At 40.2% G+C, this 24,022-nt stretch overlaps 1 protein-coding gene across 1 annotated transcript; it reads right to left on the reverse strand.

Annotated features, from left to right (window-relative positions):
• Positions 1-252: 252 nt before the first annotated feature.
• On the reverse strand, positions 253-23,387 carry LOC116320907. The gene is made up of 9 exons (XM_031740642.2): positions 22,255-23,387; positions 12,941-13,050; positions 10,706-10,847; positions 7,471-7,640; positions 6,017-6,195; positions 4,573-4,726; positions 4,016-4,103; positions 3,685-3,754; positions 253-1,509 (listed from the first exon to the last, which is right to left on the reverse strand). Exons 1-9 carry the CDS (start codon positions 23,385-23,387, stop codon positions 883-885), a joined length of 2,673 nt encoding a protein of 890 aa, XP_031596502.2. The 3' UTR covers positions 253-882.
• Positions 23,388-24,022: the final 635 nt, after the last annotated feature.

The raw sequence follows: 24,022 nt of genomic DNA on the forward strand, positions 1-24,022 counted from the left end.
CTCAGCACACACACAAAAACACACAACAAATCCTCTTTCACTGTGTAATCCTGAGATGAGACCTCACAGCATTCATTAAATAATGGATGAATTGTATTTCGTATGCATAATTTATTAATCGAAGAAGAGTTCAGTCTTTTTTTATTACACAAACGTTTTCTCACATTGTTTTTGATCAGTTCATTATTTGATGATATAAAAAGTACACACAAATTATATATACACAACGTCAGCTCAACATAAACCCGCAGACCAGCTTTTATACATGCTCTCTACTTTCCTCTGCATCTGGGGGGCTGTGTTGACGGAGCTCATGCTCCAAGTTGACTCTCCTCTATCATATTATATATTTATCTTCACAAAAACAGATTGAACATCCAAATGATGCTTACCAAGCAAAGGTAAAATAATTCCTGCTTATTAACCACAAAATAACTTCACTGATGACCTGACTGACCGTGTCCTGCAGAGTACCCTCTGGGTATCGTTTCTAACTGAATTCTCTGTCACACCAGTGCTGCTGACTGCGGGTGGATGTGCAGATATCCCTTATGTATTTTCCCATGGTTGTTTTTCTGCAGCCGCCTCACACTCCAACTCACACTCACCGTACATCATATACAATCACAGGTGCATTTCATCTACTACTCTGTGTCAGTTTTCGCTTCTCTTGTTCTTTGTTCATCCTTAAATGTTTTCTCTGAGTGGCCTGAATTTGTGGGGGGTTTTCTTTTTTTTAAATTAAACAAATAAGCAAAGAAACAAGGAACAGGATCTGATTCCAGTCAAACCAGCAGGATACAGCAGATTTCACTTTGCATATGTTAAGTCTGCATGTTGGATGCATTTTTTTTTAAAGTATCTGGATCTATTTCTTGTCAGTCAGCCACTGTTGTCAACAGTAACAGGCAGCACAGGGACAGCTGCCTCGTTCTTCTCAGAGTCATCAATATCGTTCTTCTTCTCTTCCTTCTCTGTAGCTTCTAAATCAACCCTCAGAAAAGATGCCAAGCACGGCACTCGATGCACCTCACCACTTTTGTTTAATAGCTGGACACAAGTGTAGAAGTTTTGTGGTGAGTGGCTGGTGCTGAAAGTGAGTTCTGGGACCAGGACAGTATTGGGACCGCAGGAATATTCCATCATGCTGTAGTCCGTCCCAGGCAGTGATATGATCTTCAGCATCGGCCATGGAGAAGGAATACTCCGAGGTTTGGTGAAGGCTTCAGTGGGAGAAGAGCAGTAAGGCGGCACACTCTGCACAATCAATGTAGGGTTTGGAGCTGTGAGCTGATGGTGGGCGGACACTGCCGTGGATGCCGGATTGCAGGGAACTAGTAAGGTGTCCCTCTCTGATTCTGTAGGGTTGCATGGGTCGCTGTTGTCCTTTGGTGTGTTTAGATAGAGGTCATTGGCACTCACACGGTCCCAGACCTCCTCGGAGGAGCTTGGAGGCCTGTAGCTGTGGAAGTTACTGAAGTGACGATTGATTTCATCCAAGTTCCCCTTCTACGGATGGAGGTGGGGGTGGGAGGAGGAAAGAAAGACAAAATTGAAAAAGGAATGAAAATTAAGATATGGAAGAAAGTGGGAAAAGAGGAAGAACAATAATCTTAAAGGAAATTACAGGAAGACAAAGTGATAAAATAAGAGGAGAATGGAGAAGGGAAAAACATATATGGAGTGAGGCATGAGAATTAAAAAAGAAGAGTCTTGATGCATGCGCAATCATCCAGGTAAGTAAATCTCAAAAAGTTGATTCTGTTCATCTGGATGTAGCGTTTTCAGTGGGAAAAAACGTTTCGTCACTCATCCAAGTGACTTCTTCAGCCTCAGCTGACTGCAGGTTTCCCCAAGCGTATAAACAGTACATTTGCATAATGACTGAAACCAGCCCACTGAAGGAACAATGGATCAGTATATAAGGTTTGACTCTCATCATCCACTGGAGCATAAACTGGGTGTCATCAGGACGCTACAACATAGAACGAGCACCATCCCCACAGACACAGCGGCCAGGGAAGCAGAAGAACATCAAGAAGGCCCTGAGTAAATGTGGTTATCCCAGCTGGACATTTGTCAAAGCTGGGAAGCCGCCAAAAGAAAGCTCCAGCCCATCCAGGAGAGAAGTACAACAGCTGACTAAGTGAAAACCTGTAGTGATCCCGTATGTGTCAGGAGTATCGGAACAGTTTAGATGCATTTTTTCTAAACACCATGTTTCTGTGGCTTTTAAACCCCAAAACACGCTGCACCAAAAATTGGTCCATCCCAAGGATCGGGTCCCCCGACACAAACAACACATAAGAGCTACCTCGTCAGGCCAGGACTCTGCAGTCTATTTACACCTACAGGCCAGTGGACACTCTTTCAATGATGAGGATGTACACATCCTGGACAGGGAGGAACGCCGGTTTGAGCGCGGAGTCAAGGAGGCCATTTACGTGAAAAGGGAAAGACCATCTCTGAATCGAGGAGGGGGCCTAAGGGTACATCTTTCGCCATCTTACAATGCTGTGATTGCAGCCATTGTCACGGTTCTGGGTCAGTTTCGACCCAGTATTTTGAGTTCCTTATGTTTTGGTTTATTTGTGCATTTTGGAGTGTTTTGGGGTTCTCTGGGTTTTTGATTATTTATGATAAATTATATTACTGTGGTTCTGGTTTAGGCTTTTGTTCGCAGGTTTTGTGTTCTCATGTTTTTGTGTGGGTTTAGTTCTGTGTCTAGTCTGCGTCTTTGTGTAATGTTTTCTTTTTTCCTGTTTTATTGTGAAGGTCTGCGTCTCATGTGAGTGTGTTCAGTTTACCTCCCTTGTCTCGTCTCGTTAATTACTCCCAGCTGTGTCCCCCACCTGTGTGTAATCTCCCTGTGTTTCTCTGAGTGTATTTTAGTCGTGCCTTCTGTTGTAGTAGTCGCTGGTCTGTCTGTGTATCCACCATGTTTCACTCGTGTGTTCTCCCTGCTGTCAGCCGTCGTCTGCCTCTGCTCGCTCTCATTCATGTTCGTGTTCATGTTCAGTAGTTTAGTTGTTCCAGTATAGTTTAGTTTATCTTGGTTTGCCATTTTCTCCCTGTGCTTAGTATTCAATAAATCACCTTCACGACTGCCTGCTATTGGATCCTCCTTTATTTTTCCACACGGCTCACTCCACTCACCATGACAGCCATTCCTGAACTCTCTGTGAATGGTACTCATGGCCATTGATCAGTGGTTGTTGATCAATGGTCATGAGAATTTGCATAATAATGATGAAGGAACTCTTTGTTCCTTCAGTGGGCTGGTTTCAGTCATTATCCAAATGTACTGTTTATAAGGTTTGGGGAAACCTGCAGTCAGCTGAGACTGAAGAAGTCACTTGGATGAGTGACAAAACGTTTCTCCCACTGAAAACGCTACGTCCAGATGAACAGAATCAACTTTTTGAGATAAAAAAAGGAAGATGAGAGATGAGGGAGGATATGGGGAAACAAAAAATGTAAATATAAAATTAAGCAAGAGGACATGGAAAAATTAGGGAAAAGAAAGAAAAGGGCAACAAAACACAATGAAAAAATTAGACGTGACAATACAATAAGAAAAAGGGGGGAAGAGACAAATGGAGGGAAGAAAAGAAAGGAGCAGAAGTACAAGGTCAGAACAAACGGCTTAAACCCTGAAAGCAGCGCTGCATGCAGGCAAGTTACCTTCAAAAGCACGGGGTCAATGCCAATAATCCGTGATTTTGGAATGGCCGGCAGGAAGAACTCTTTTATTCTGAAGGTGAACGCAGACAGGAAGGAGGGTTGAAAATAGCAAAAATGAAAACGAAAACACATAATACATTCATCCTCCAACACTGTGACTGTGTGACTGCAGTAACTTCTGCTAACTGAGGTTCTAAGGGTTCTAAATAAGGTCATTTTAATGTTATAGCTACTATAGCAATCAAGGTAAGACCAAAACCAAGTTAATGACTAGCATTTGATAAAAAGTCAGCAAGTAATTTTATTTTGAAGGAAAGATGTTTTTTCTCACCTCTTGGTCTGTAGAACAAGACTAAAGGCCATAACAAGCAGAGCCAGAACACCAACTCCAGTCTCCAGAATCAGCACCAACAGTTTACCTGCACAGGTAAAACACATTTACTCAGCTTCTGTTTCCTGCTCTCCATCAGCTTTATGACACAGTGACACATTTAACTGGAAAAGTTACAGTTCTTATAGAGATTCTGTGTGTAAGAAGCTGTCATTTTTTATTATTATTTTAGCATCTATAATGCATGTAACAGAAATATGCTTAATGCAATTACAGAACTTAGCTCTAATTAAGGAAAGACTCAGCTTAGTCTGCAGGTTTAATGTCTACTGTCGAGCTCTAGATGTTTGACACATTTGTTCTTTCCTGCCATTGGTTTTACATGGACATAATGAGAAAAAAATACCAGAAATTTATAAAAACCAAATATTAAAAGTAGAAATACAACTGTATTCACTACAATTAAAACTAAAATAATGGTAACAAATAAAAACAACTTACTAATCATCAAAAAGTATGTAAATCAGCACCATATTGCCATCTGCCTGCTGACGTACCTGCAGACGGTTTTGGGGGGATGCTCATCACCAGCGTGGAGCTCCAGTCACTCCACAGCTTGGAGTGCTGCGCACGGCAACGAACTCGGATCATGTAGTCGTCAACAGGGAGTCCAAGCAGCTCCACCTGAGCCTCACGCAGAGGATGCTTCACCTGCAAACAGACAGCATGTTCTATGACACGCAGACCATAATGAACTACTTTATTCTTGAAAATATGTCAGCAGAAAAGTAAAGAACTCAGTCAAATGAATACAATTTTTTAAAAATCTAAGTTTTTCATTCTCTCTTTTGTCAAAGTCTTTGTCTCTCACAGTCCTGGGTTTCTTTTGTATTTTGTTTATTTTTTGTTTTGTTTTATTTTGCCGAGTTTTGGGTTTTTGTCTGTATGTTATTGAGATTTTTTTTTGTTTGTTTGGATTTCATTGCTTTTGTGATGTTTCTTTATACTTGTGTTTGTTGATTTTTGTGGTATTGTGACTGTGATTGTCAGTTTTGTGATATGTTATGTATTCTGTCTTGGTTTATTTTTACTCTTCAAGACTCACAGATCTTCCTCTGTTGTTTCTTTTATTATTCCTCCTTTTTCTCCTTGAGACTTTGTTCATCGAGTTAAACATGCTCACTTTTTTTCACACAGCACTGATCACAGGTTTTAGAACTTTGGTCTTTAAACATAGTTGTGCTTATCATCTTCTGTGCAGATGATACTGTAATATACCCAACATCGTCCTCACAGCCGCATCTGATTTCAGTGAGATACAGTAAACTCTTATTCATCCCACACCAGAGTTAGTCAATGAAATTACTGTAATCTCACATCTGAATGGGTTTTCTGCACAAATGCAGAACTGAATACGTTGAAGGCTAATGTAACCAGATACAAATACAGAAAGAGCAAAAATGTTATGTTTTATATTTTAATGTTTCTTTTAGCATATTTAAAACCTTAAATATCTGCTGAAAACACCTTAAGCCTCTTAACCCAGATCTTAAATCCAAATCTTACTTAAGAAATAGCAACATCAGCTCTGACGTTCCTTGATTGAAAAATCAGGTTAAATTTAAAGTCCAATCTCTGGTCTCACAGTATAAATTTAAATTTATACCCTTTAGAAATACCTGCTTTTACCTATAGACACCACTTATGAACCTGAATAATGTGGCCTCCAACCACAAAGACAATGTTTTTGTAATACACTATATTTAGTGTATTTGTGTATATATTTTACACTCAATATCACAATATTTATAAGTATTTGTGCAATAAATCTTCATAAATGACCAATTAAACGGTCAAATTTTGAGTCTCCTCTAAAGAACGTTGCCAGAACAGGAAATGCAAGTGCTTTTACCCAAGTCCATTGCATTATTTTATAACATAAGACTGCCACAGTAAAGAGAAGTCATAATGATTGTTCCTCTCCATGTTTTCTCTCCATACCTTCCAGTTGTCAGACTCTGTAACATGTCTGTACTGCAGCTCATAGACCAGTGTGATCCAACCATACTGCACGTGGCCGGGCACCGGGTAGGTCCAGGAAATCAGCGCATTTTGGCCCATTTCATCGCTGCCTGCATTTGTCAAGTTGTAAGTCACGTTGACTGGAATTTCAGTCTGAACTGTTAAACACACACAAAATGTGTTTTGAAACATTAGCTGTGTGTCAGTCAATAGTTCTGGTTTCTATTTCCTGTCTTCGGTGCTCAGGAAAACAAATGAAGAACATCTATAGTGAGACCACAAATTTTGATGCTAATGTTGAAACTTCAGCTTTCTCCTGCCGATGCTTCCAGACATCCATCCTTGTTGAGACTTTTTCTAACTGCAGAGTCATGAACTTTAACATGTAACATGTCACATGCAACATGAGGCCTGTAGATTCTTAGAGGTAGCTCTTTGTTTTTCTGCAGCTTTTCTGAGATTTGGAGTCAGTTTTCTCAGCTGCATGACTGGCAGCAGTTTCTAAGATCATTGTTGATGTCTCTCTGGCTTTATGTGAACACACACCTGAATCATCCACATCAAGAAAACGGTAAAACCACTACTTTTACAGAGGTGCTCACATTTTGTGATCATCAGTTAGTCAAGTGATTTTTCACCTGGCTTCTACTTGTCCTCTAAATTCCTATGGAAGCAGACAGAGTGTACATAGTTTTTCCACACACTGCTTCTGCATTTTGGATTATTTTTTGTCAAATTAATAGTGTCAATGTCTAATATGATATAGTTCATCTGAGGTTGTATTGAAAAAAAATCATCCCCTGGCTTCCAGTGTTGCTATAATGTTTGCTATTTGGAGCTTAAAAATAGTCAAATAGTTCAATAGTCAGATATAATGATGAAAGAGGTAACAGACTAAAACACATGTGCATAGTTTACTGTCAGGGCTAATTTAGAGCAAGGAAATCCAACCACTCACTAATACCTAAAGGTCACTAAAGGTCTGCTTGCACTAAAAACATATTAGATGTGTTTTTTCTTGTGGGGGGCAGTCATGGATATGCAGACAATTATACATGGACTACGGTGACAGTAAAGAAAAGTTAAAGACACACACAGGAGCACAGATGTTTCAGCTGGTTGGCTGAGCATGAGGATTCTTTTCTGGTTTAATCAATACTCAAAAATTAATTTATAGCCTTGAACTCGCTCTTTTTCATCTGTTTTCTTTGTATCAATTTGTTCTTCAGTAAATAAGCAATAACAAGGAAAAATTTGCACCAATATCTGATTCAATTCTGAATCAAACTCAGAACAGAACCGTTTTGGTTTGGGGGGTTTTGCTAAATAACAAACCAAAAACTAACTACAAAAAAGAAACTGAGTTTTGTGTTATGGAGTAATGGAATTAGTTTGAATCAGTATTGATAAGCCAATGTCATCTCCATCTTTACCTATTTCTGCCACATCCAGGCAGTGCTGCTGGGAGGTGTAGTTTCTGTGTGTGGTTACGGCGGTCACGGTCAAACAGTACACCGTCCATATAGACGTATGGCTGCTGTCGAAGTGGCAGCTGTTGGGGCCGCCAGTCACGTAGTCTGGACATTCAAGGTTGGCTTCCTGCCTTCAAAAAAATCAAAGAAAAAACACATTTAGATAAGCACTAACACACAAAAAGGAAATCAGTAAATTAACACTGGACATGTTTTTTATGCAATACCTTTCTTTTGTTTTTGTTTTTTTTCACACTTTTTGTTTAACTTCTAAGCAGGTTTGCATTAATTTTTCAGAGTTTAGTGGTGTTAGACAATTTGATATGTAGCCATCATGAAGCCATTGTTGTAGCTTCACTCTGCAGTTCAGAGATCCAACCAGAGTCCTGAAGAACTGTTTGCAACCAAAAGAAAAACAAGGAATCCCACAACAGATGGTCTCACTCCTGAGGACCTGAGGTTAATTCGTCTGAGACAGAAGTGATGCTCAGAGACGTTTTTCATCATACCTCAAAACGAAGACTAAACCAAGTCACTACCTGGTATTTCCAACCTCTAAAACCAACTTAAAACCAGTTTCAGAACCAGTCCAAAGAAAATGTCAAATCATATTCCAAATTCAGGAACATCAAGGAACCTGTCTTTAAGTTTTCAAACTTTTGTATATGGAGCATAATCCCAAACTTGTGTTTAGCCTCATTAACATGCAGCACAAACATCAGTGAGGTGTGCCTGCAGAGTGTATTGTGTCTGTTTGGTGAAATTTTGTCTTTTTTTGGTCAGATAATCCCTGATCTACAGGGTGGGCCATTTATATGGATACACCGTAATAAAATGGGAATGGTTGGTGATATTAAAGTCCTGTTTGTGGCACATTAGTATATGTGAGGGGGCAAACTCCTCAAGATGGGTGGTGACCATGGTGGCCATTTAGAAGTCGGCCATCTTGGATACAACTTTTGTTTTTTCAATAGGAAGAGGGCCATGTGACACATCAAACTTATTGGTAATGTCACAAGAAAAACAATGGTGTGCTTGGTTTCAACGTAACTTTATTCTTTCATGAGTTATTTACAAGTTTCTGACCACTTATAAAATGTGTTCAATGTGCTGCCCATTGTGTTGGATTGTCAATGCAACCCTCTTCTCCCACTCTTCACACAATGATAGCAACACCGCAGGAGAAATGCCAGCACAGGCATCCAGTATCCGTAGTTTCAGGTGCTGCACATCTCCTATCTTCACACCATAGATGACCCCAAAGATAAAAGTCTAAGGGGGTCAGATCAGGAGACCTTGGGGGCCATTCAACTGGCCCACGACGACCAATCCACTTTCCAGGAAACTGTTCATCTAGGAATGCTCGGACCTGGCACACATAATGTGGTGGTGCACCATCTTGCTGGAAAAACTCAGGGAACGTGCCAGCTTCAGTGCATAAAGAGGGAAACACATCATCATGTAGCAATTTCAAATATCCAGTGGCCTTGAGGTTTCCATTGATGAAGAATGGACCCACTATCGTTGTACCCCATATACCACACCAAACCATCACTTTTGTTGTTCCAACAGTCTTGGAGGGATCCATCCAATGTGGGTTAGTGTCAGACCAATAGCGGTGGTTTTGTTTGTTAACTTCACCAATCATATAAAAGTTTGCCTCATCACTGAACAAAATCTTCTGCGTGAACTGAGGGTCTTCCATTGAAATCTGCTACAATGACCCGGTTACTGCGTTCACCAGATATCAACACAATTTCGATCCGCTCCTCACGTGTTAACCTCTTCGACATGTCAATGGCTGTGAACAAAGAGAAACTTGTAAATAACTCATGAAAGAATAAAGTTACGTTGAAACCGAGCACACCATTGTTTTTCTTGTGACATTACCAATAAGTTTGATGTGTCACATGGCCCTCTTCCTATTGAAAAAAACAAAAGTTGCATCCAAGATGGCCGACTTCTAAATGGCCACCATGGTCACCACCCATCTTGAGGAGTTTGCCCCCTCACATATACTAATGTGCCACAAACAGGACTTTAATATCACCAACCATTCCCATTTTATTACGGTGTATCCATATAAATGGCCCACCCTGTACATTTGTTTTCCCAAACAAGCATCGGTGGGAGCTCTGAAACCACGTGGAGGTAAGAGCACAATCCAATTTGTCCTGATTAGTGGCAGTGTTTTGTTTTTTTTTGCTGTGGGTGCCATCTGGGCCGGCTGGCATCTGTCTGAGGCCACATGAGTCTGCGTTCAGGATTTCAGAGCAGCTGAAATGTGATGTCTTAAACGCTTCCCGGTGACGCGAAGCACGAGAAATCAAACTGCACAAACTCACCTGACCCAGAAACTTCAGTGTGCTGCTGAACTGGGGCTCCTTGTATAGTTTCACAAGGCTAAAACAAGGCTCTTATTGTTTGTTATGGACTCTGGCAGATTGTCTTCACGTCAGTGCTTCTAATTGGGCTCTCCTAATTAGAAATCTGTGCCCAGTCTTCAGTGAACTAATATTGCTGTCTAGCCTCCACTCTCCTTGTCTGGATCCTTACTCCCCTGTTCCTCATTTGCTGTTCCATGGAGTCCAGTGCTGCCTCCAGCTCTTGCTTCTGCTTAGTCACACCTGTAACCTGTACTCAAAGGACTTACCTGGATACATCCAGATTCCTGCTCTGCTTGGAAAACCTCCTCCTGGACTGAAACCTCTCTATTCACAGGTAAGGCTATTTCCATCACTTACATCTACACAAGCTTGCCTCCACCTAACCTTCTCCTCCCCATCACAGAGCTCCCAGCTGTTTGTCTTTGCTCAAACCCTGCACCAGTTTTCAGTACATCATTAGTTGTCTTTTCAATAAACTTTTTATTGAAAGAGTTTGACTTCAGAGTCTTAACCTGCCAGCATGACATGTATAAAAAATCTCTAGGGAAGTTTGATTAAAACACATTTAAAAATTTACACCCCAGAATAAGTTTTGACTTTGATATAGCGGCTTTATGCCCCTTGCATCTTTGCTTTTGTGGAGCATTTCCATCGAGTTCAGTTCAGGATTTTGGAGAGCCACATTTCTCAGTTGGTATAATATCCTGCCATCCCTGTAGGATGTATTTTTGTACATTTCTATGTATTTTTACAATGTGGGCTAGTTTTACTTATAAAATATTTTTAATTGTAACGTGCAGTGTTCATACTCTGTGGAGTAGGTGAGGATGTGGGTGACTTGCTCGCCATCTGTCAGGTTGCTGAGTGGATGCCACCAGCAGGTGAAGTCCTCCATGTTGGGCGAGCGGCAGAAGTAGATGTGAGGCGTCACTGTGGGGCCACCGGTCGTCTCTGTGGAGTCAGACACAGGTGGAGTTACAAGCAGCATGATGCAGTTACACTCTCTGCCAATTTATTCATATTTTTCTTCCAAGAATGATCCTGGGAGGTTTTATTTTAGATTTATCTTGTTACTTGCAGTTGCTTTACTTTAGTTGTTTTTTGATTCTGATGGAGTACCTTTGTATTATCATAAAGTGGAAAAATATTAATTTCTCTTACTGTTGTTTTTTTTACTCATTTTGTGTCAATTTATCCTCCTTTTAATCTAATCCCTTTTGATTATCCAGCCTTTTTTATTTCAGGCGTCCACTTTTTTTTTTTAATGAAGCAATGAGGCAGAAATCCCCTGCCTCCAAAAGAACCAAGTACATCACAGTGTTATAATTGTAAAAATTTAAAGTATGCTACACAGATTCTTTAATACAGGATTAGAGGTTGTGTATGAAAGGTTTCTGCAGTCACAGTGCTGTTAAATAATAATCAAAGCTCTGATAGTAACGGATGCACACAAACAGCAGATTGAAGTTTGTAACTCGAAGAAAAGTAACTTCTCTGATACTGCAGCACATCTTTACCCTCTGGAGCTCTTATCTAGTGGTTGCTGATCGGGCCTTTGCTGCCCTCTTCCCTCAGCTGTGGAACTCCTACAGACTTTATATAAAGATGGACGTAGCTATTGGTTTCTGGATGCTGTAGTCTGAATCCTTTTGGTTGCTGTTGTGTTGATTTCATGGATCAAGAAGTGACGATATGTGTATGAAAGAGTGGAGTGATCAGTTATCAGCTAATCTATAAAATGTATGAGTGCAACACCCAGACTGAGTTAAAAAAAAACATATTTAGGCTTTTTACTCGACTAAAAGTTACAATCCTAGTTAAATAGCCTAAAAGTAAACAAGCTCTTAGAATCAAAGTAATTTGCCTTGTGGGATTAATATAAGTGTCTATGTATCGAGCTAGCTATAGAGAGCATTCTACTTATGTAAAATGACCATTTCATATAGATTGAGGTCATAATCTATATATATTTTAAAAAATATAGAATATTTGTGAAAATATAATGGCGTAACAGCAGTGGAGTATAAAGCAGCATAACTCCCTCTAGGCACGCCCCTGCCAACAGCACAAACACTCCAGTTACTGAATTTAATTCTTGCAGCCACCACAGCCACCTGTGCCACCATCCACCTCTGAAACACAGCGACCACACCCCTAACTTTTAAGCTTCACCTGTATCCAGACAGACGCTGCATAAACGAGTCAGCATATTGTTACTGCGTACCCGACGTGTGAATCAGGAGGTGCTGAACAGTTATCTATGACCAGCTGCTACAGAGCAGCAAAAGCAGGCACACCTGATGTCCGTGTTATTGTGCTAAAGCAGGGCCTCAGTGTGATGATTAATGTAGTGAAACACTGCGTGCCCATCGAGATGATGCCGTGGGAAGCAAGCAGTAATCCATCAGAAAACCTGTGGCGCTTCAGTCTGCAGCAGCAGGGAAAAAAAGGGAAGGCCGTATGTTTGCACATGCATCCAGTATGGAGATTTATGGCTTTTCCCTTTGATTTTCCCTTTGAGATTTTTTCAAAACGCTGGAATAGTTTGTATATATAGTTTTGTATAGAATAGTTAGTATATAATTATTATATACTATGATTAGATAGTCTTTGCACTTTTAAAATGAAGAGCCACCAGTTTTTGTTCCACGATGCCTGTTGATACTAGTTTTTTACAAATTGGTGAAACTGCGTTTATTTGTGCAGGAGTTTCACACCCTGTGAGGTTCAAAGAGAAATGTCTAAAGAACAGAAAGAATGGAGGGATGACTTAAAATAATCATGCCTTGGATTGATGTGAATCCTGTCAGAGGATTTACAGTAATAAACTTTAAGAAACACATTTTTCCTTAAAAAAGTTTTATTCCACTCAAATTAAACTGTTATGATTTCAGCACCATGGACAGCACACACAGTTTTTATGGTGATCTCATAAGGAGTCATCCTACGCTTGACTTTTGACTAGTGGACCTAACATGCACAAAATAAAAAGAAATCACCAGTCTGAAAAACCGCCAGTCTTAAGCGGTTGCTCTCAGACTCACCATGGTCGTGTCTTTCTGTGTGAGCGATGTTCTTGGCGACGATGCTGCCATTGCTCACTGGAGGAAGCAGAAAGAACAGCAGCCACAACATCTCAGATCTGTCTGGTAACCTGTCAACACAAACAAATGAACATTCAAATATGAGCTGGAGAAAACGCCACTGAACCCCTCTCTTAATACACTTACTGTGATTTTATTACTGTGATTGAGTCTCAGTGTCCACTTGTGTCTGTGTCAGGCCAAGAGGCCAAGTACATCTAAGATTTTCTTAGGTTGTTTCAAGTTAGCGTTTGAAAGCTGTACTACCAACCAAAAGTCAAGAAACAACCTCAACACTGGACACTGGACACATAATATTGGCACCATGTTTTGAAATTTGAGGGCTTTTTGCCTATGTGTCAAGTAAGATACTGACCATTTCAAATCCAATCTGATGGGTTCATTTTACCACAGCCAATATTACATTACTTAAAATCAGCTAACTTCTTAACTCAGACTTAATTATCACTCCAAATACTTTAAGTTGCATTAAAAACATATCTTCTGTGCATTTAAAACAACAACAGCTGATGCTCATTAGTTCCAGCTTACATTCAGATCTTAGTTATCTTTCTAAAAGTTAATAGCCCTGCAAAGTTTCATGAACTAAAAAATATTTATCTGAGAAAATATCGTTGCCTTGACGCCAACCTTTAGATTTCTATGTTCAATCATTTCTATCAAAATATCAGATATTAGAGGGTCTGTTGAAAGCTTATTACTTTAATCAGCTTATTCCACTGAACTGCTTCCTCAGGCCTACTGGGCATGTGCAAGAAGTCATAGATGCACATTTACACACACTGTTGAAGGATCAGGAGAGTGGACTTATTGATGTGTTTTGGTGTTTTTCTCTGAAACCAACATAAGGGGCTGATGTCCCTCAGATAAAGGGGAAAATAGAGAAAATAAAGTCAGTAATAAGCTGGCTGAATGTTGGATTTTCCTGAAGCTCAGGAACTGTTGAAGACTGCCTATCTGCAGCTTCCTAGAATCAGCTAAAGTGACCATAAACAGATTTTTCCAGGAACTCTTTCATGAGCTCGGGAACGTTGCAGGGTCTAATTTGGCTCCCCGCCTGGCCACCTTTAATATTTCAGGAGTGGCAGTTACCTGCCATACAACTACAAACCTCTTTATTCCTGATGACCTGCACTGGCTGTGAAGTTTATTTCTCTTTGCAAATTGTAGAAAACCCACTATATTCCCCTCAGCAGGTGGATGCGGCAGCATTAGACGTAGATGATAAACCCAGGAGACTCTGACATTTTCCTTTGCTTTCTTCTCCTCTGTTTTATAGTTTTCCTTGTTTTTCTTTTTCCATCCTTACTCACGTTCCTTTTCATCACATTCCTCTTCCTTACACTCCTCTTCTTTTTCCAACTATTCCTTATTAATCTTTTCCTTCCCGTTTTCCTTCCTTCCTTTTTAACTCATTTTTTTCCTCTGTGCTTGCCTCTTCCTTTTCATCCTTGCACCTTAAAATGTTCCACCTTTTCATCCATTATTTAACTGTCCCTCCTTATTTCTTCCCTTCCCTATTAAGTCCTCACTTTAACCCTTCATACTTGCTTTTCAGCAGTCCATTTCCCTCCTGACCTGCTTTTCTGTCCTACCTCCTGCCCTGTTTCCATATAATCACTCCTCTTTATTTTGTTTCTTTATGTACTTTTAGTCTTTTCTTCTTCTTTATGTACTTTCGCTATCATCCCATCGCCTCCTTTTTTCCTCTAAATCCCTTTTTTTACTACTCATTTTTATTCTCGTTTTTCAGTTTCCTCTCATCTGTCCCGCTTCATTCACCTCTGTTGACCCTGCCTTTCCTGCTCATTCTTGTCCAGTAGCTTAGCTCTATCCTGGAGTACTAAAACAACAATTACCTCGAATAATCCCCGCTTTGATCTCACAGGATTACTGCGAAGCCTTGTTGGGTTTTATCTGGCAACCTCGGCTCACCCTGACACGCCACAAGGTGCAGCATGACCGCCTCAAAAAGCACAAAAAAGAGTCTCGTCCTTCAGACTGACCCACGTCAGCAAGCATGCAAACTTCTGCAGGTTTCTAATCCCTTGGCATCCCTCACCAAACATCTGACCAACAAAAAGCGAAACACTTGTTTTAAAAGCTTCAGATTTTATGTTCCCCAAAATTAAACCCCATGCTCTGTATGTTAGGGTTTAATGGGCTTTTTGGATTTCTTTATTTATGTAACAGCAATATGTAATTTGCTACAGAGAAGACGGCTATCTCTCTGCTCTACTCATCAAAGAAAAGCTGAGTGATCTGAGTCTGACACACCGGTGTGTTTTGCTTTGAGATGCTGACAGAAAGTGGAACCCCCTGGTTAAATCCAGTTATTTGGATCTTTAAAATCCAAAAGCAACAGGAGGAAATTTTGCCAATAACCCAGTGAACTCATAGCCTAATTAGAGGGGGAAAGTCTTAATTGACAGATAATTGCATTTGAAAGCTCCAAAATGAACTAATGGCACAAACACGCCTGACAAGATAAGTTACCTAATGCCAATTAGAAGAGACGAAGGGCGAGATAGTCCTCCTCCTTTAAAAAACGCTGGTACTCACACTTTAAGGCGAAACAAGCATCGTTATGACTGAAACAGCTTAATAATCTGAACTTTCCAGATATTGTCACTTTAATATATCAACGCTTCACTGCAATTTTCACACTTTGTAAAATCAAAGAAAAACAAAACAAAAACAACAACAACAAATTAATTACATGTAAATTTTCCATCATTTTTTGTAAAATGTTACATTTATTGGATTCGGGTCAAATGAAATGTAATTTATTGATTGGCATACATTCAGTTTATACCTAGCACATTTTATGAGCTGGCTGAGTGCACTCAGTAAATTATCGTCCCTGCTGGTTTCATTGATGTCTCTGAAATTTGTGATGTTTTTTTCATCAAACAGAAATGAAAATTGGACTCTGTGCGATATTAAAAAGGTCAACCATGGAACCAAATAATTATAAGAACTTATGAGTAGAAAACTAGTTTAACTCCACTATTTAATTAAATTAAACATGTAAAACAAACTGTACACTCAGCTGGGAGAGGATCCAGAGTCCTACTTATCATCAAAACTGGATCAGCGTCTACAGCTAATCAAACAGACAGTCTGAGACACACAAGTAACAGATTCACGAACAGACTGAGCGGGTGTACATGTGTTAGTCAGGCAGTAGTTTCGCTGTCCTGTTTAAATTAATTAATTAATTAAAACTTAGGTTGCAGTTTCAGCTCGGTAATAAAGGAGTAATATTAGGGTAGTAAACAGGTGTCTCCGGGTAATAATCCCACACATTTTTGAGTTTGCCTTAATAGGTTATTGATATGTTATTAATTAGAAACAAACAGTTTTGAATTTTGCAGCACTGTTTCCTGCTTATTAGACAGAAATTACCACAGGTAAATGAGTAGTAATTACTTAGAAATTACCACATTACTACGTTATTGTTTCTTCCTTGTTACCCTACTATTACCACTTTATTAGCAAGCTGTATTTCCATATCATTGCCCCCAGTTTTGGGGCCCTTATTGTCCAATCACACACATTTCAGCATAATACTGTAACCACTGGTACTACCATGATATTACTTGGATATTAAGTGGTTATTACTTTGGTAATTGCATGGTAACAAATTAGAAATTGGTACATTATTACATTCTTATTTCCCCTTGTTACCCTACTATTACCCCTTTATTACTGAGCTGTAATAGAAAGTGCTACCCTTATTTATATGAACTGTTAATAGATCAGCATGTGTTGTTCAATTGCAACACAACAAATAACATTGGTTCTCTAAGTAATTTGATTTCTTTTAAATGAATTCAAAGGAAAAACTTTAAAGTGTGCTTAAAAAGGTCCATGGTCTAAACTAATTGCTAGCTGTGACTCCACACCAAATAATAAGATGTTGTAGTAAACATTGGCTTGATGCTCTAAACACTTAATTAATCCTTCATTAGTTCATAATGTTAAGACTTTAAGGCATTTTGTCTCCGGTTTAAATTAAGTTTGTAAACTGGGATCTTCTTGTTAACCTTACAAACTAGCACGTTTGACCAGCAGATTATAAAGCAGGAATCCGTCTTACCAGGAGTAAGCCTCTTTAACGCCTCCTGTGGCGCGATTCCTCAAACATTAACCCACACTGGGAGCAGGAACCGGCCGGTGGCCCGTCGATAGATAAAGTCCGTACAAAGAGTCGGGACCTGTCCTAACAGCTGCTGCTGCTGCTGCTCAGTGCTGAAGTGCCATCCACGGAGCGAGTGCGCCTTTCACCACTCTGTCACCACTCTCTGCCCCCCTCCCCTCCATAAAGAGCTTTTCCTCCACCTGATCCCGCGTCATAAACACCAGCTGGAGCTCCGGACCCCAACCCTTCCCTGTTTGTGTCCAGCACTGCCAATATTAGAGTATATAAGTGGCATGAAGTAATTAAAATGATACTGTTAATTTCAGAATTAGGTACAAATATAGTAATGTAGTAAATGAAAGAGATTTAAACAAACAAGATTATTTTACAGTACAGTTAACGTAAAAGTTTTTAAAGCAAGAAAAAATCATGTAGCAAATGTTGCTTACAGTAAAAGTATTGTAAATTTCTTTTACAGAAAATTACTTGTAAACTTAATTTAAAACAAGATTTTCCTTGCTACAAATTACTTTCACAGAAAATTACTGTAATTTGTTTTACAGTAACTTACTGACACCGAGCTGCCATTAAGTTATTCTAATATTACAGCAGCCGTTTACATGAAATTTTGGAAGAACAACTGTGTGTGAGAAATATTAATAATATTAAATATTAATTATAACCAGGAGATCTGTCATGTAAATCGAATAAAACATTAACGTGAGACAGCTGGGAACAGTGATGATGTCTAAGCATAAACTGCGCTCTCCCGCTCCCCCAACACACCAAAGAGCTTCAAAGTTATAAACAGTTAGCAAACTCTAAACCTGCTTTAAAAGGTCGAGATTTAAGCTAATTGCTAAGTGTGGCTCTACACAAAAGAATAAGATGTTGTAGTAAATAGAACACAAGATCCGCTTAATGGTTAATTCATCCTTCATTAGATTATAACGATAAGACTTTAAGGCATTTTGTCTTTGGTTTAATTGAAGCTTGCAAACTCTGATCTTCTTGTTAACCTTACCAAGTGGCGCATTTGACCTGCAGATTAAACAGCAGTAAACCATCTTACCTGAAGTAAGCCTCTTTAACACCATCTGTGGTGAATTTCCTCAAAAATAAACCCACACTGGGAGCACGACCGGCGGGTAGCCTGCCGGTGACCTGCCGATGGAGCGGATAGTGTGGCTGAACAGAAGCTGACCTCACAGCTGCTGCTTGAGGGCATGCAGTTATCAATTACTGGTTAAAAATCTGCAGTTAAAAAGAGACAAAACTGCAGGACCGGCAGACATAGGCAGCTGAAAAGACATTGGAATATTAAGCATGATATTAGATTATTTAGCTTTATAATTACAGGCCCTGGTAAAACTGTGGCATCAGTATAATATGAGATTGGTGAATTAGCTCTATCAAGAGTATTATAGTGGTTATATATGGTGCTAGGAGAAAAGCTGTAGCTGTAATGGAGTGAGATTTTCACATATCATGCTGCAGCAGTCTTGCATTAATGCAGGGCTGGGATAGATTTGGATGAAAACAACAGAAAAAAAATCTGCTGAAAAAAGCCTAACAAATTGTACCTCTAATGTGTTTTGTTAGGTTTTGTGCACACAGCATATATTGTACAATGTAATGCCATGTTTTAATACCTTTTTAACCTGCTACTGACAACTCAAAAAATAAAATTTGCAAAGTGTTTTAAAGACACATGTAAAAATAAAAAATAAGGATACAAAGATTTCATTGCTGATTTCCTGCTTTTTCACTTATTGTCAGTGCAAGTCATCATACCTGACCATTTGCCTTAACAAACAAACAAAACAAGCTATGAAAAAAAGACAGACAGCTTAGCAAATAACCCATTTCAGGTCCCAAGATACTGGCAGCCAGCCACATCTGTGACAGATCTTCTGACAGATGGTGATCATCCTGAGCGAGAGACTCCTCCTGTTTATTTGGGGTCTCTTCCTGCTTAGAAGTAAGAGCATCATCTTTAGCACCAGTGACTCTGTCTGAAGGCTGAATTTTCCTGGATGTCCTCCTTCTGACTCCGTCATCTTCTCTGCCTCCTGCTAAGAGCTCCATCATGTCAGACTGGAGTTAATTCGAAACTGGGAACTTAAGATTTTGGATATAGGACTTCACATAAATGTCCAGAGTCTGGCTGTTTACTGCCATCATCTCTCTTTTACTATTTTCTACCCTAATAATCTCCAGTCACTGGCACAGAGAAGTTCATGGACCAATGCCAGCAGGGGTTGTTCTAGTTCTGCTAATCAGCTTCTCCTGTTTATGCAGTAGGATCCTGGGACCTTGATGCTGACATGGGTCGTGCAGCAGAAACAGCCTTACCAGGCTGGATAGGAAGTTAAGACCCAGAGTTGGAGCTGGAGTGATCTTTGCTCACAAGCAGTTTTTGGCAAGTGCAGAGCATTTTGTGTATACATTTATTCATTTATTTATTTAAATAAAGACTCCTAAACTTCTGCTGTGCTGATTGAATCCATGGTTAACAGGGTCAAGCTACAATTATATTTCATCTTACATTGTGAAATTAGAAAAAAAAAAATCAAAATAACAGATGGGTTCACTTCTTGTTTACAGTGGTGATAAACAGGTTGACAGCTGAGTTTGGGCAGGAGTTTCTGTGGACTGTGATGTTTGCAGAGACACTGAGCTATAGCGAAAGAAGAGAGCCTGGTGAGGTGGAGGTATGCTCAGGAGAGCAGAGAGATGAAAGTCAGTAGAAGTAAGACAAAATTCATATGTGTGAATGAGAAAGAGAGACAGGTGTAACAAGGAGAAGATGTAGTGAGTCCTGCCATGATGTACAGTTTGGAGAAAGTGGCCCTGACAAAAAGACAAGAGGCAAAACTGAAGATGATAAAAATTTTCACTTGGAGTGAGCAGGAGGGAAAGGATTTGAAACGAGTACATCAGAGGTACATCAGTTTTTCTAATCACAGACACAGTTCATTTCTGTATAACATGCCTAACCTGCCAATCGGAGACTACCTCTGGTATTGGTTAGAGGTAGCCAGGTAGCTTCATCACTCACTAAGCTAACATTCACAGCTGAACCCTTTTCTTGGTCTCCATGGACTCCTTGGCCTTTTTGTCTCTGCTCGTGCACTGGCACACTCAGCTGGACATTGCACATTCGAGGAAGATTTGCAGCTTTTAGAGAAGTTTTAAGAGAAGAGGTTTCTTCTATCAGAGAGCAGGGCATTATTTTCTCTTCCTTGGTGTCTGATAGTGAGACTTCAAGCTGTTATTATGTATGTTTCTTCTGGGGATCCTGAGAAATAACACCTGCATAAAAGACCACAGACGGCATCAGCCTCTTCTTCCTCTGACCTGAAGAGGAATTTCAGACAGGTCTGAATCAGTTTATAGTAGAAAGTAATAATTTTATGGAATTACAAAGGGTAGAGTTTCCCTAGCACCAGAGACAACTGATATGACACAAATTAAATCAGAAATAGCATTAAACGAAGAATCTGGGGTGATGGTGGGTTGCAAAGCAGCTTGCTGATTCAGCAGTTGTAGAATATAAGTAAAGTAGCACACCCTAGTGCTTACACTGGGATTGCCATTATAGAAGAGACTCGAGTCTTTATCAGCAGTCATTTCAGCTTCTGATTGCATTTCTTTTAGATGAAAGTACCTTTGAAAGGCTTCATAGTCAGACTGAGGGCTGCTGAATCTTCTGGACCACTGATGTAATAAGACTGGTAGCTTTCTCAGAAGTTTCTGCTGACAGTGTTCTTTTCTTTATTAAATCTTTGTAGTCGATGGGTCTCACTGGTGGTTGGCTGTCAATAAAAGTTTGTCTTGTCACTATCAAAGCCTTTGAAGCATCACACTATAACTGACAAATCAGATCTTAATATAATATAATGGTTAATACAAACTCTCAAAGCACACTTGTCCTCAATACATGTCTTAAATATAGCTGTTATATTCTAAACTGGCCCATCCATCCATCATCATACTGTGAATAGTCTTAAAAAATAATTTTTGCATGTGTGTCTCACAAGTGTGAAATTCAAAGACCAATCAATAACCTTTGGATCTTGAACAAACGCTCCTTTAGATCCAGGAAATTCTCCTGATGTTGCAAACTTGAGGGTTTCAATAATAGTCTAAGTGCGAGTCCTTTTTTTTCCTGTAGATTTGCAGGTTTCCAGAAGACAGTCCTGCATCTGTTGAACGCGGCATTTCGCTAAGGAGCAGATGAGAAAACAAGATTAAGGATTGCGTTAACAAGCCCAATGAGAGAAACTTCAGAGGGCCTGATTACCACCGCAAGAGATCTGCCAGAGAGCAGAGGCTCAAGCTACTCCTTAAATACTAATGAGCTCCGAACCGTAGTAAAGGGACCTCTGGCTAATATGTCGGGTTCGTGTCGGGCTCGTAGCCGAAAACTAGCTTTACTTCGTTGTCTGGCTCAACTTTGCTAGTGAGAGACAGAGAGAGGTGTTGAAAGGCTGCTCCATCGGAACTTATTGTTTCGGAGGAAAACATGAACACGGTGTACAGTTGAGTCTTAATAGCTTACTTACAGCTGGGCTCGTCAGGCACTCTTCTTGGCTGCAGTGGTTATTATTATATTTACATGCTTCCATCTCCCGTTTCTGGTCGGTGACAACTCGTACTTTTCCACTCTCCTTTTTCTCCCTCCCTTGCTCACAGACACATAACGGGTATGGCAGTCCATTCTCCCTGCAGCACGGACTACACTGCCCATGAGGCTACATTCTTTAGAGCTATGCCTGTAACACTCTGCCTATTGCCTTCATATTAAATTATTCTTTGAATAATAATTTTTAAAAATATTTCTTCATGTCATTATGCGGCCGCAAGTAGAGGTGACATGGGCGGGGAGGTTGAGACACAGGCATTAGAGCCTCTTAATGCGTGTTTTGTTTGGGTTTCCACCGGCGTGGAATTACCAAAAATAGAGAGGGGACAACCTAACATATGAAGCAGGTAAAGACCGCCGTGTAATCCATTTATTTCAACAAAGTAACTGTATTCTGAATATCACCTTTTTAAACGGTAACTGTAATGGAATACAGTTACTCATATTTTGTATTCTAAATACGTAACGCCGGTACGTATGTACTCCGTTACTCCCCAACACTGATCCACTGCATACTGCTGGACCCTCTTCTGCTCAGCCTCAATCAGCTTCTTCATGTCTTTACTGAGTGTTGCCTTCAGCTGATCCACAGCTCTCACCACAGTGCCCTCATATGATGGTGGATGGATACTGACCTCTGTCCAGTCCTTGGTGGTTGGAGCAGCTTTCAGGGATGAGAAGCTTTGGAGGAGGTGGAGGTGATCTTTAGAGCGTGAGAGCTGCTCCACCTCAGAGCTTCTCTTCATCAGCTCAGAGATTTCCTGTTCCAGATCTTTGATGAAACCTTCAGCCTGTTTCTCTGTTGTTTCCTGTTTGTCTTCAATCTCCTTTATGAGCTCGTTCAGGCGTCTGTCAACAGACTCCTTCAGAGCAGTGAAGACCTGAACACCTTCTGCTTTCTCTCTGTCTGCAGCATCTTTACTCGTCTTCACTGATTCTTTGATCTCCTGAATCTTCAGTCGTCTCTTCTGAATCATCTGTTGGATTTCACCCTCAGTCTTCCTCAGTTCTGCCTTCTTTCCTTCATATTCTTCTCTCATAGGGACAAACTCATGAGTCTTGTGGTCTATAACAGAGCAGAGCATGCAGACACATGTCTGATCAGTCTTACAGAACAGCTCCAGAGGTTTATTGTGCTTCATACACATCCTGCTTTCCAGGTTCTCCTCGGGATCGATCAGCTGATGTCTTTTCAGACGTGAAGCTGTCAGATGAGGCTCCAGGTGAGTGTGACAGTAGGAGGCCAGACACACCAGGCAGGACTTCAGGGCCTTCAGTTTGGTTCCAGTGCAGATGTCACAGGGAACTTCTCCTGGTTTGGCAGCTTGTTGCTCTGAACTGCTGCTGCTGACTTTCTGCTGAGCTTCACGTCTGAACTGAGAAACCATCTCAGAGATTAAAGTCTTGATATGCAGTTCAGGTCTGGTCTCAAACACCTTTTTACACAAAGGACACTGACACCTCTCACTGATATCCCAGTGTTGACTGATGCAGAAGTTGTGTCCACATGGTGTGGAGACTGGATCAGTGAAGACATCCAGACAGATGGAGCACAGAAACTGTGCTTCAGATAGAAGACAGCTGGCAGCAGACATGTCTGCACTCTGAGTGAGAAAGAAAAGAAAATGATTATATTTAAAATTCAGTTTTAATTCTATTTAAAGAGGACTTGTTTTGCTTTTCCTACTTTCTTGTCACATGTCTCCTGTTCCAGTGGTGGATGTTAATGCTAAATATGACCAACGTTTCAAATAATGTAATCGAGTAATCCCTTTGAGCCCAAAGTTTACACTTCAGACTGCTCTAAAAACTCAGTTTTACACAGTTTTTTTTAACTGTTAGATCTGTTTGATGACAATACCAGCTGTGGGTGTTAGACAGTATCATGAGTCCAAAATGGTGATGTTGAATGTTGTCAGTGTAAATACCCAACAGTCAGAAGAGAAAGAAGAATTCTGGAGTAGGTGGATTAAGTGCTAGAGGGTGTCTCCAGTGGGGGAGAGAGTGCTGATTGGAGCAAACTTTAATGGACATGTAGGTGAACGGCATAGAGGTGATGAGGAGATGCTGGATATTTATGATGTTAATGAGAGAGAAAAGGAAGGACAGATGGTGGCGGATTTTGTGAAAAGGATGGAAATATTTGTGAACACATATAAGAATAAGGAGGAACAAAGGAGTAGAGGAATATGTGCACAGTTAGACTACATCTTAGGCAAAATGTGCAATA

The sequence above is a fragment of the Oreochromis aureus genome, linkage group 23 (genome assembly GCF_013358895.1).
Source record: "Oreochromis aureus strain Israel breed Guangdong linkage group 23, ZZ_aureus, whole genome shotgun sequence".
Classification (NCBI taxonomy): domain Eukaryota; kingdom Metazoa; phylum Chordata; class Actinopteri; order Cichliformes; family Cichlidae; genus Oreochromis; species Oreochromis aureus.

What these genes read in the sequence shown, in the direction of transcription:
- LOC116320907 (XM_031740642.2), bottom strand. Translation starts at nt 23,387, where the DNA reads ATGTCTGCTGCCAGCTGTCTTCTATCTGAAGCACAGTTTCTGTGCTCC. An exon ending in CACAGAAAGACACGACCATG is followed by an intron (nt 10,848 to 12,940) that starts GTGAGTCTGAGA and finishes CTGACTCCACAG; the next exon opens with AGACGACCGGTGGCCCCACA. An exon ending in CTTGTTCTACAGACCAAGAG is followed by an intron (nt 3,755 to 4,015) that starts GTGAGAAAAAAC and finishes GTTCACCTTCAG; the next exon opens with AATAAAAGAGTTCTTCCTGC.